Source organism: Struthio camelus, chromosome 8 (assembly GCF_040807025.1).
Source record: "Struthio camelus isolate bStrCam1 chromosome 8, bStrCam1.hap1, whole genome shotgun sequence".
Taxonomy (NCBI): Eukaryota; Metazoa; Chordata; class Aves; order Struthioniformes; family Struthionidae; genus Struthio; species Struthio camelus.
Window position 1 is genome coordinate 10,404,016 of NC_090949.1, and position 12,454 is coordinate 10,416,469.

At 35.7% G+C, this 12,454-nt stretch overlaps 1 protein-coding gene across 4 annotated transcripts in view; it reads left to right on the forward strand.

Annotated features, from left to right (window-relative positions):
- The window catches only part of RO60 (Ro60, Y RNA binding protein), a 9,020-nt gene extending 423 nt beyond the window's left edge, over positions 1 to 8,597 (forward strand). The window contains exons 2-9 of one of the 4 annotated variants that reach the window (XR_011142458.1): positions 1,198 to 1,797; positions 2,312 to 2,532; positions 2,785 to 2,931; positions 4,323 to 4,460; positions 4,799 to 4,915; positions 5,650 to 5,756; positions 6,224 to 6,370; positions 7,773 to 8,597. Coding sequence is in view for 2 of the 4 variants with exons in the window: in XM_068952073.1 (XP_068808174.1) it covers positions 1,218 to 1,797; positions 2,312 to 2,532; positions 2,785 to 2,931; positions 4,323 to 4,460; positions 4,799 to 4,915; positions 5,650 to 5,763; positions 6,224 to 6,370; positions 7,773 to 7,925 (1,617 nt within the window). In the remaining 2 variants the exon portion in view is untranslated. Of the gene's footprint in view, positions 1 to 1,197; positions 1,798 to 2,311; positions 2,533 to 2,784; positions 2,932 to 4,322; positions 4,461 to 4,798; positions 4,916 to 5,649; positions 5,764 to 6,223; positions 6,371 to 7,772 lie in introns of all 4 variants that reach the window. The other 3 variants (XR_011142459.1, XM_068952073.1, XM_068952074.1) reach the window with 3 other exon arrangements.
- Positions 8,598 to 12,454: the final 3,857 nt, after the last annotated feature.

The following is a 12,454-nucleotide window of genomic DNA, read 5'->3' on the forward strand; positions in this document are numbered from 1 at the left end:
AGGGGCTCTCACCGAGGCCCCTGGGTGGTGGAGGGAACGCGAGGAGGGAGGTCAGAAGCCCTGTCGCGTCTGGTGTGTTCAGGCCCCGGTCTGAGATGCTTTTTCCTCCTAATTTTGTTCTAGCTCAGTTCAAGTGTTTTTCCTCTGCCGTCCGTAGAATTTTTAAGCCCATAGATTTTTAAGCAAGTTTTTAAGGAGAATTAAGCAAACTCTTAGGTAAAATTTTTGAGCGAATAAGCAGTTCTTATAGCCAAGTATCCAGTGTAGGAGTTTTCATTTGATGATTACGGCATTTGTGACTGGGGAAGTGTTCTGTTAACATGCCTTTTTAAATAGAGACGTTTATATCCTGAAGCGTTTTTATAAAGGTTCTGCTGTAATACACGTGTATTTTGTTTAAAAGCATAGGTTAGTGTGACAAATAATAGTCTTTGTTTAGTAAGCTTGAAATCATTCTTTATAATCCTCACTTTAATGCTGACACTAAATTTTGAAAGAGCAAGTGAATACAATTTCTTATAGAACAGAATGCATATGGTTTTGAAGTATTTGAATTTAAACTGGACAATGTAAATTGTTGTCTCTAAAATGTCGATGCAGTTCTTTTTCATAAAACAACTTAGTCAAAATTTAACCCCCCCCCCGAGAGCTTCTGTTGTTAATAGCTGTTGTCTAAGCACACTGAAAACCACCTTTTTTAAACTCTCGAGATTTCTTCTGACTAAATGTTTTTTCAGTTCTTTACCTGTTTACTTTAGCATTGTATTTCTGCTATTCCTTCAGTTGCTCATTATTACGAACCCTTCAGCAAAATAGAGTTGGAGAAGACCTGAGATATGAGCAAATTTAGCTAGCAATCCAAAAAGCTACCAAGAAAGCGGTGCCATGTATTGGAAGTGGCAAAAGAGCATAAGATAAGCCATCCTTTCTGTATGCCACTCATGTTGTCCAAGTAGCTTTTAGGCTGGTTTTATGGAAATGGATTCACCACCTTTGTAACTTCGGAGATTTTTTTGTTTGTTTCTTTTTCTCCAAAATGTATGTCTGCAGGTTTAAAATATGCTTTATGTTAAGATTATGGAGGAAAAATTGCAGGTGTATAGATACGATACGTTTACTTAGTTACAGAGTGAAAAAAAGAATATAGTCAGTAAGCTTTCACCATATTTTTAATAAACTTTACTACTCTTTCAACAGATTTCTTGGAAGTGTGAACAATGGAGGAAGAGGCAAACCAAATGCAATCCCTGAATGAAAAGCAGATGCCGAACTCTGAAAGCGGCTTTGTGTGGCATGTCACCGATATGAATCGACTGCATCGTTTCTTGTGTTTTGGTTCAGAAGGTGGTACGTACTACGTCAAGGAGCAGAAGCTGGGCTTTCAAAGTGCAGAAGCTTTAGTAAGACTGATTGAAGAGGGTAAAGGTTGTGATGTTGTTCAGGAAATAAAGACATTCAGTCAAGAAGGAAGAGCGGCAAAACAGGAGCCCCTGCTTTTTGCTCTTGCAATTTGCTCACAGTGTTCTGATGCGAAAACTAAACAAGCAGCGTTTAAAGCTGTCCCTGAAGTGTGTAACGTACCAACCCATCTCTTTACTTTCATCCAATTTAAAAAAGATCTGAAGGAGGGCATGAGATGTGGCATTTGGGGCCGGGCACTGAGGAAAGCTGTTGCAGATTGGTACAATGGAAAGAATGGCATGGCTGTTGCTCTAGCAGTTACAAAATATAAACAAAGAAGTGGTTGGTCTCATAAAGATCTTCTGAGGTTGTCCCACCTGAAACCTGCCAGTGAAGGTAATAACTTCTTACTCACTAGAGAATATTATGTTTTAAACCTCTTATATTTACCATGCAGCTATTGTGGAAGCCAGAATACCCTGGTAGAACCATGATGTCTAAGTGGTGGTGTCTTATAAATTATATTTCTAAAAAATGGGTGGTCATGTTAGAAATTATACCTTTGTTTGTGTTAAGAGAAGGTGAAAGAATCAACTTCCGGTAATTTGCTCTTACTCGTTCACAAACGATGAAATAATACTTTTTCGTTATTCAGGAAGAACTGTAGGTTTGGAATATGTTAGGCTCCTTACTTACGGAGAATAATATAGTAAATAACACAAGTTCTGTAAGTTGTGTGTGCTTATATACTGGCTATATCTCAGTCTGATTGAGGCTGACCCTTTTTATAGCTGGTCAGCAAGTCTGGGAATGAACTTTTAAAAAAAATGCTAGCTGGTTTGCTTGCTAGAATGATAAATGTCAATACAAAGATGGTAATCCTTCCTGGAATATTTGTCTTGGTCATTAGGAATTGCTATAGTTACTAAATACATCACCAAAGGGTGGAAAGAAGTTCAAGACGCGTATAAAGACAAAGCAGTTTCTGCTGAGACTGAAAAACTTTTAAAGTATCTGGAGGCTGTGGAGAGAGTGAAACGCACAAAAGATGAATTGGAAGTTACTCATTTGATAGAGGAATATGGTTTAGTTAGAGAGCATCTTCTGACAAATCATCTGAAATCTAAAGAAGTAAGTAAACTTCTGTACCTTTGTATACTCTGTAGAGTAATACTTTTCAGAGTGTTCGATCTAGATTTCCATAAAATACAACTCTCATGCAAGTTGGTTTTCAAGTTATGTAAATAAGTAGCTAATTTAAAATAGTAAACACCTTTATGTAAGTGAGACATTAATTTTAAATACATTTATTTAATGTCCAGATGTCAGTTCTTGTATTTAAGACTCTCACCTTTTTTTTTCCTTCTCTTTCTTTGATGATAGGTATGGAAGGCATTGCTGAAGGAGATGTCCATTTCTGTTATGTTGAGAAATTTAGGAAAGATGACAGCAAATTCAGTGCTTGAACCGGGAGGCTCAGAAGTAGCAATAGTGTGTGAAAGACTAGGAAATGAGAAACTGCTAAAAAAGGTAAGAACTTGTTCATAATTAGTGCTTGTCTTTTTGGTTTTAATCTCTTCCTAGGCTATATTTCTTTTCATAACGTCACAAAATTAAAAAAATGTTTCTTAAGAAATCTGTAGTTTATTCTTTTAGAAAAGTGAAGTGGAATACTTGCGCCTTTCGTTTGAAACGTCATTGCTCGTCTGACTTCGCCCCTGTTTCTGAAAGTGCTTTGCAAGTTAAGTGTATTGACAGTTAGGATCTTTTCTTAGATTAGAGTTATGACAAATGTTGTTGCTTCTGAGTCTTATAATTCAGAATTGGCAACACGAACTTAAAAGTGAAGCGGAAGCCACTTGTGTAGGATCCTAGGAAATGAACGAAGAAACTAACATAGAAGCTGAGAGCAAAAAGAGGACAGAACAAGGAGGCTTTCTCCTTTCAGGCTGTTTCGCTGCCCGTTGAGAAGGTAGGAAAACAAGAGGAAAGGAGCAAGGGAGAGGAAAATGCTTGGAAATTTAATGGTAGATAGAAAAGACAAGTGGCTTATTCTGAGAGTTTCCTGAGCTGGGGAGACTGAAATCAGGGGACTTTCATGTTTTTCTCATTTCCACTATGGTCTTGAAGGGTTTTTTGTCATCCCACCGCTCTTCCCTTTCCCCCAGTGTCTTCTTTATCTTACATACCTACTGGGGCTCTGGAGAAAGGAGATCAAAGATGGCATACCATGATGGAAGAAAGACTTGTGGATGAGCATTCAGATTTGTTAAGGTTTCCTGCTGGTAGATTAATGATGCAAACACCCCTTGAGGAAAAAAGATAACAAATTGTTAATGAATCAGTAAAACAAAGTTGTGATGTAGAATACCTAGAATGCAGCAGCATCCACTAATTTGGTTTATGTAACAAAAGGTTTAAAAAAAAATGTTCGTATTGTGTCCTTACAATAAGAGGAAAATAAATGCTATGTTCTGAAAACAGCTTTTTTGGCCCTGTTCTAGTGTATCTGATACAAAATTAGTTCTACGTTTATTCTTTTCCTTGCTCAGTTCCTTTCCCCTCAGCAGGGCAGGGGCTTTCCTTTACTGTGAATCTGCGACAATAAATAGCGCTACCCACTCATAGACTGAGCTATGAAGTTTCACTGAAATGTCAGGTGGTGGCATTAGGTAACATTTGGAATTCATTGGAGGGTCCTGGAAAGGGAATGAGGGTCATTGCCTGTAACTGAAAGCCATCAATATGTACGGCAGCTATACAAAAACTAGGTGAGCTCTTCAAATGTAATACATTTGAAGCAACAATATATTAAAACAAAAATTGTGTAGTGAGATCTTATGTTTAGTATTTGTTACTTTCTTTTTGAAAGTGAGAGTTCAGATTTCTTAAAATTTACTGTTGATGTATTTTGCCTATAGGGTAGAATACATCCAGTCCATATTTTGGTTGCATTAGAAACCTATAAAGCTGGCCATGGAAGCAGAGGGAAGCTTTGGTGGCGTCCTGATGAAGACATTTTAGCAGCTTTAGATGCTTCATTTTACAAAACTCTCAAGGTAATATAGTTCTTAAAAACCTTAACAAATTAAAGAAGTCTGAGTGTTTTTAAAGTTTATAAAATAATCTAGAAGCTTTCTGTTGGGTGGATAGCTGTGGTGGATAACCTGTTTGAAACTTTATAACAAAAAAGTTAGGAATTGGGACTTTATTTTATTTGTTTTTGCTTGTTTGTTCAAACAGATACACAACTACATGGTATTCAGCTTTTGGCAACATTACGGTCCTAATGGGGTCCCAGAAAGAGGAGAAGTCACTTATAGGGTTGAAGGCAGAGGAGGAAAGAAGAAATGAATGTATTACCATGTGTATATATTTTCTTCTTTTTGCCTTTTAGACCGTTGAACCAACAGGAAAACGCTTCTTACTTGCAGTTGATGTCAGTGCATCAATGACACAAAAAGTTTTGGGCAGTGTGCTCAACGCTAGTACAGTTGCTGCAGCAATGTGTATGGTGAGGCATTAAACTTCCTTTGTTTGTAACTATCCTAATTCTCTTGTATTCAAAGGTGGCTTGTTCTTCTCTTTTGATGCAAAAGTACTCTAAAGATGGCTAGAAATCAGAAGGAAGCGTCTATATGATTTTGCTCAGACACAGAGGATGTGACTCATATGACTCTTGTGCCTCATTGGTAGACCCGCTGCTTGAAGTTACTGCAAACAAATTGAGTAAGATTAAAACTAAAGAAAAGCAGTCCAGGCTTTACCTTAGCTGATAATACATTTCAGAAATATTCAGAAGCCTTGATAGTGTCGTGCACATTAGCTTAAGAAACGTGGGAGAATGTATGTGTGAATTTGAGTTGTCAACATGGCCTTTATATCAGAGTTTCCTTCCCCTCAACCTGAGCTTCGGAAGCTTCTTTGAAATTTTTGTTATAAAAGAGTGGATCTGATTTGTGTTTAAAAACGTTAAGTCTCATATGTCAAAAGAGAGGAAGAGAAGAAATGTGGAAGTATCTTAATTTATAGTAATTAGAGCTATTTAGCGCTGATCTTTGCAGTGCCAATTTGCAGTAATATTACAAAGTATTTAAAGCGTGGAGTGAAGCATTAGTGTGTATAATCAACCGTGCTGACCTAAATGTAAAAGGATATGGTGTTTTGTGTATTCAGTAGAGAATGCCTTGATTCAGGCATTCAGAATTCTAAATATTGTAACTAATATTTTTTCCTCCTCTTTCTCAGGTTGTAGCACGTACCGAGAAGGATTCGCATATAGTTGCCTTTTCACATGAAATGGTCCCCTGCCCAGTGACAGCTGATATGACATTACCTCAAGTATTAGTGAAAATGTATGAAGTATGTAAAATAAGTAAATAAATACAAATAAAAAGACTGAAATACAATTAAGGAATAGCTACTGCTAACACCACAGCTTAGATGTCTCTGCAGTTGCATTTTTTTTTTTCTGTATTTAGTACATGTTTGTATAGTGAATTATTGTGGATTTTTTTTTCTTCCTTTCTGCCTAGAGAAAATCCAACAAATACCGTTATTACAGCTACCTGAATACTAAAAATTGCAGTTTAGGATGGCGGTTGGGTCACAGTGATCTCATTGTTAGTTAGTTTGAAAATAATACCTTTAAAAGGCTGGACAAAACTGAAGTAAAATGAATAAGTGAACTATTGTTCAACAAAGAAACCTCTGTATAATAAAATATGAAGCTAACATGAAAGGTGATCATTTTTCCCTGTTTACCAATTTCTGTAGTAATGTGTTCCATGAGTAACACTTTCTTTTTTTTTTTCCTCTTTAGATTCCAATGGGTACCACTGATTGTTCCCTTCCGATGATATGGGCTCAAAAGACACAAACAGCGGCTGATGTCTTTATTGTGTTTACTGATAATGAGACCTTTGCTGGAAATATTCATCCTGCAGCGGCTCTTAAGGAATACAGGGAGGTAAATATGCAATATGCTTCTGACTGCTTATAGTTGATGAATACAGTACAAAATAAATATTAGTTATAAAAATGTTTTAGAGGCTTAATTAGTTGTGGCTGTACATAGTAGATGTTAATCGAAGCATTGCTAAAAGCTGGTATATTCTACAGTAAGGTAGAATTAATGATAGTAATTGCACATATTTAAACCCATTAAATCGCTAAAAGGATTTGTAGTTAACTTACGTTTCTACTAGTACTGGAATATCAATAAAAATTATGCTTGGTATTCAGTGAATGTATGCATTCCGGTATGCTATGTGTAATTTAATTAGTCCTTTATAATGAATTAGTCCTAATGAAATTCAGTTCACAGAATGTTAAAGATTAAACTTTGATCTCTGCAGTAGATTTCACAAAGTTGAATGAAGTAATAAAGATAAGCCTATAGGGGAACTGTCAGGAGAATGAGGTGCTAGCGAGTTCTGAATAAAGCTCATTTATGTTTTAAAAGGGCTGCTAAAGTTTTAAGCTGAGCAGGATCCTATTCCTTAGCAGTTTTTCCTTTTGCTTATAACACCTGTTGACTCTTTCTTCTAATTTAACTTGAAATGGAACTGTTTAAAAATAATTTCTACAAGTATATTCCTATTACAAACTGTTATTCAAAGAGGAAACGTAGTGTTTTATGGGAGCTGTTTCTAAATTAATATTTTGTAAACTACGAAAATAATTTTTTGCAAACATATATGTGTGGACATTGATCTTCACGTGTCCAGCCAGTTGAAGTTAATACCAAGGTCTTTAATAACTCACCTGATGAACCCTTGCCACAGAGTTCTTTAGTTGAGATGAGTGCTCATTCCTGCATTTGTGCTTTAAACAAAAAGTTCCAAAACTCTGGCCTTCATACTGCTTTCTTTGAATTTCGTTATGCACTATCCTGCAAATTGAGCTCACTTAGCTGAATTGTCCAGGCCAAAACTGTTGTATTTATTCAACCGACGTTTGGAAAATCTTGCTTTGGACAAAAATACACTCTTTGACTCCTATTATATAATTGGGTAATCGTTCCTGAAAGTTGTTTCTTAAAATGGCCTGCAGAATAGCAAATGCAGCATTTTACATTTGAAATAATGAATCTTAATGTTGTAGGAAAGATGTGTTAATATACCTCACTGTAATTATTTCAATTTTTTTTTTTTTTTAAGTAAAACGGAGATTTCTACTGCAGCCTAATCGCAATATTAACAGCTAAGTTAATAGCAGTTCTTGTCATGCTATCTCTAATTTCCATCAGTATGCCTTTTCAAACAGTGTTTTTACATGTTCAGGATAACAAGTTACGGCCCTCTGGCATGTTTAAGTTACTGTGTATGTGTGTTCTGAAAATACCTTCTTTTTTCATTTCCTTCCTCTAGAAAATGGGTATTCCTGCTAAATTGATTGTTTGTGGAATGACATCAAATGGTTTTACTATCGCAGATCCAGATGACAGAGGCATGTTGGATATATGTGGCTTTGATACAGGAGCTTTGGATGTTATTCGAAACTTCACTTTGGATTTGATTTAATTTTCTAGGCACCTGCTCTTCCCAGTGGGTCCATTGCTGGCAACAGACTTCACCCTGGGAACTCCTGGCCAAATATGCTTTATTAGAATATGGCACAGTATATACATATCAGAATGTTACCTTTTTGTAAAGGGAAAACAAGAAAAGCAGATGAGAAATCATTTCTTCTTTTCCTGTTGCACACAGTTTAAGTAACAGTGGGAAGCTTGCTAAAAGTAGCTGCAGGGTTACACAATATATAATGTAATTTAATTTCATGTATAATGGCTTATAAGTGCTAAGGGATTTTTTTTTCCTCCTGTCACTATGGAAAGTTTGTTTGCAAGAATGAATTGATGGGTTACTCCTGGGATGGGGCAGGAAAGAAAAGTGGTTTAGTCTTTTAATAATGTCGTTTTAACAAGAACTCAGTTGAGAGGGATTTTTCCTTGGGCCTTTTTTTAATCTTTGTATTTGAAACAAGTTACTAAGATTCATCAGTTTCCGCTCTTGTACTTTGAATCTAAAAAAGAAATATTTTCTGGCACATGTGAGACCATGTAACTGTGATGCAGTGTAAAAGTTACCTGGTGAAATTTTATACTGATAACACTGAAAGTGGAACAACTCATACGAATCTTTTTCTATCTAGATTATTATCTGGATTTTCAGGAATAAAATTTAATTCTTTTTTTTATGAATTGAGGAAGAGGTTCTTTACAATGTAGTTTCAAAAGTGCTATTATAGAATTGATGTGCTTTGCAGAGACTTTCACGAACTTACTCGTAGAGAAAGAGCTGGGAAATGGCTAGGAAGCCACGTTCAGTCCATGTTTCAACTTCAGGAAGCGTCAGCACACTTTCAGTGAGGAAGATCAACAAGCGCATGTGTCTTAACTTTAAAGAGTAGGCTAAGTGGTAACAACCAGAAACAAATCAGCTTCATTTTTTTCAAAAGAAGAATGTATTGAACGATACAGAAACAATCTTCTTAACAAGAGTATTTCAGTTTTCTTATGTCTTTATAGATTAATGTTATTTCTACTTTCTTAATTTAATTCAATCTAACATTTTTCAAAACTACCTCCAGTTTATAGTGACCAATTCTTAAAATTTTTCTGACATGTACAGTTGCCTCCTTCATGTTCTCAAAATCTTGTTTGGGAAGAAATTGAAACTGGATTTTTTTTTTTTTAGTCTGATAAGAGGGTGAATAAATAAGGCGAAAGCTAGTGAATTTCTTACCACTTTGGAACAGGAATTGATAGCAATTCATGTGTATGCGTATTTAAGTGTGTGAGTGTGTGTTTGTGTGTGTGTGTGGGCGGGAGTTAAAAGATCTCTTTAATGGATCACAAACTTAGAGGACGAGAGGGTTTTTTAGTGATGTTTTTAAATAATCTCCTAAGACGTATGTATGTCAGCCTTTTTTGTGCCAGTTCTGGCTCTTTTAAACAACGAATTTGTTGTAAATTTGGAAATAGCTTATGAAAATAAGCCAATTGTGGTAACTTGCGTGAAGGACCATTATTTTCTGCCTAAAAAACCCCCCCCAGCTTTTAAATGTAAAATTCAAGTTCCTGTTGTACTTTTGATACTTAGAATACTGTTAATTATGCCTCGTATGTACTGACTGTAAATTCACAGCTTGTGTTCCTAGAATGGATATCTTTTTTGGTGCTAAAATGCAGGATTGCATGTTGCTGAAGGTATTGTGCTACATACTCATACCATACCTTAATGAATAAATTGAAACCGTGAGGGAGGCCTAGTCTGACATTAATCTACAAAAACACTATTGAGTTGTTTTAAAACCATGGCTTAACAAACTGATGGTGGGAATATTAGCTTTCAGTGGAAATGAATGTTGTTGCTTCTGAATTATCACTGCTATTAAAATACAGCTGTGATAGAATGCATGAAAAATGCAGGACTACCATGAACTTGTCAAGTAACATCCACCAAAAAAATGTTCCTACAAAAACTGAGAAATAGCACTTTGACTTTGAAAAAGAAAATTAGCTACTTTCTATTAAAAGTTTTACCAGTTTTAGTGTCCTTGCTAATTGTGAATATGGTCACCATGAATATGGGGAATTAACTGACTTGGTTAATATATGTTAATAATTATTCCAAGGAAATGCACTGATGTTTCAGTATTGTTTTTGGCAGTAATATGTTTTAAATGACGCAATAGTTAAATTACTTCCAAAAACAATCTAGTTAGATGTTTACTACTAAGCTAGACATGTTGAACATAGCGGGTAGATAAGTATCCTTTACGAGTACTTTTTCTGATTTGAAGTAGTATTTGTGGAGTAATAGGTATTTTTTTCAACTAAAATGAAATGAAAAACTTAAACAGGTATTCCAAGTAGTTTTATGCAGTTTTTGCATAAATTTACTGCGAATGAACGTATTAGATTAGACTAATTGCTAACAGATTGAAGTTAGAGTAGTGCTGCATCTTTGAAAGCAGTCCAGTTTAAATACAAATGCTTGAACTAGAGTGAAAGTGAAGGTGAAAATTTCAGTAGAATTTATAGAGAACGTAGCTCCCTGTATCTATTGACATTGGCTAGCTCTGCCATCTGTGTTACAGTTCGTATCCTGTCGTCCATGCTGGAGTACATAATATGCTCCTAAATATTTACCATATTCTCTAAACTGTAAAATACTATTATAGTAGAATACGGTATTCGAAATGGTTTGGTTATACCGATGTAAAACTAGCACCAATGAGATCATGTTGGTTTCTGCTCCTCCGAGCTTTCCCACAGGTGATTAAGTAAATTTGCAGTTTCCTTCTCAGAAAGATAAAACAGCAGTTCTTATTGTTCATCTTTATATGGATGTTTTCTGAGCTTCACAGACATCATGTCTAGCAGGAGTTGTGAACAGTACAGGATGGCTGATATTACCTGAATCCTCTAAGGTTTCCCCACACAGAAGGGAGACTGAAGTAAATGCTGGCAGCTGAAACGTGGTAGTCAGTGTGCTGACCCTTTTCCCCACTGTTTTCTATCTGTTATTGTTATTACTCTACAGTAAGGAGCATGGAAGAATGATGCTGCATATTCCTTTTCTGTAGACGATCTTTTTCATCCATCCGTATGTTGAGGCTTGGAAGATAGTGTGACTCACATAAATGTATTGATTTTAGTCTTTAGCTACTAAAATTAAGGTGATGTTTTCCAAAATGAGATATGGACATGTGAAGAGGCAATAATTACTGTAATGCTTTAAAAAAAAAAAAGAAGTGAGCTAAGGCAAAGTTGCTAAGCTCAATAGTTAATTCAGTATGTCATAAACAGCTTCTCCTTTCACCAGTCAGGAGACTGGACCCTTCCAAGTTAATGTTTGCATTGGAGGAACTCTTTCACTGACAAAACAAAAATAGGGCTATAATTGTGCACTGCAGTCTATCAGTAAAAATAGAAAAGGAGCTAGTTTAAAGATTGTGATAAGTTTGTTCAAAACTTTTAAAAAAAAAAAAAAAAAGTGCAGATGTAGACAGGGTGAATACTGATTTCCTGATGTCTGTCTGTCAGAATTGTTACGCTTTCAGTTTGACTTTGATTTCACTGTGACCACATTAACCAATTCTTAAGCGTTTTAGATTATTATATCTAAGACTATAGCGTTTGGCAGTTTAGTTTTAAGAAAAAAGAAAAGGATGTAACATCTAGAAGCCTAGTAGAGGTATAGTGTCCATCTCTAATGAAGGCTGTAACTGATGGACTTCAGAGGTCAGGTTCTACTTGGGAGTGATACAATTAAAACTGTAGAGAAGGCAGGCAGTTCTCAGGATTTCTGAAAAGTTATGCAACACATACATCAGCATTGTTTAATAAACTGAATAAAGACTAGTATTTTTGCCAAGAATTAGAATTTTGTGCCAGGTATTTTGGACCTTTACCAAGGAAGAGGACAGTTTGAGATGCTTATAAAACTTGAGTACAGAGAAAGTAGGGGTCCTTACAATCCTGTGTTTTTTAAAAAGAGAAGGCTAAAAATAGGCTAGTTTTACAGTCAGCAGGGCCAGTCTGTTTAACTGCCCACTATGTAATGGCCACTAATAACTGGCCATAGCATTTATTGCTGCTTAAAGCCACTGTTAAACCTGTTTGATTAAACATAATCATTAGGCTTTTTTTGTTTGTTTTGGGTTTTTTTGGTTTTAGGTTTTTTTTGGGGGGGGGGGGGGGGGAGGGGTGTCCATAAATGGTAGTGGCTTTAAAAGGTCAATATTCAATCAGTATATATTCTTGGCTTAAAAACTACATGCACACCTTTGGAAATGTATTTTAATAATGGCTCCATCTATGAAAACACTAGGAAAATGTTCCTCTCCATTGCAAAAATGCTGTGCTGCTCAATGATGTACCTAACTGGTAGCTCACCATATCAGAAGCATTATTATTGGTTCCAGTTCTTTTAGCTCTTCTATTACCTTTTCTCTTTGTCCTTCCTTTTCCCTGTTGATATTGGATTTTTTTTTTCCTTTCTCATGTCTTTGACACCTCTGCTTTATACTACAATCTCTTTTC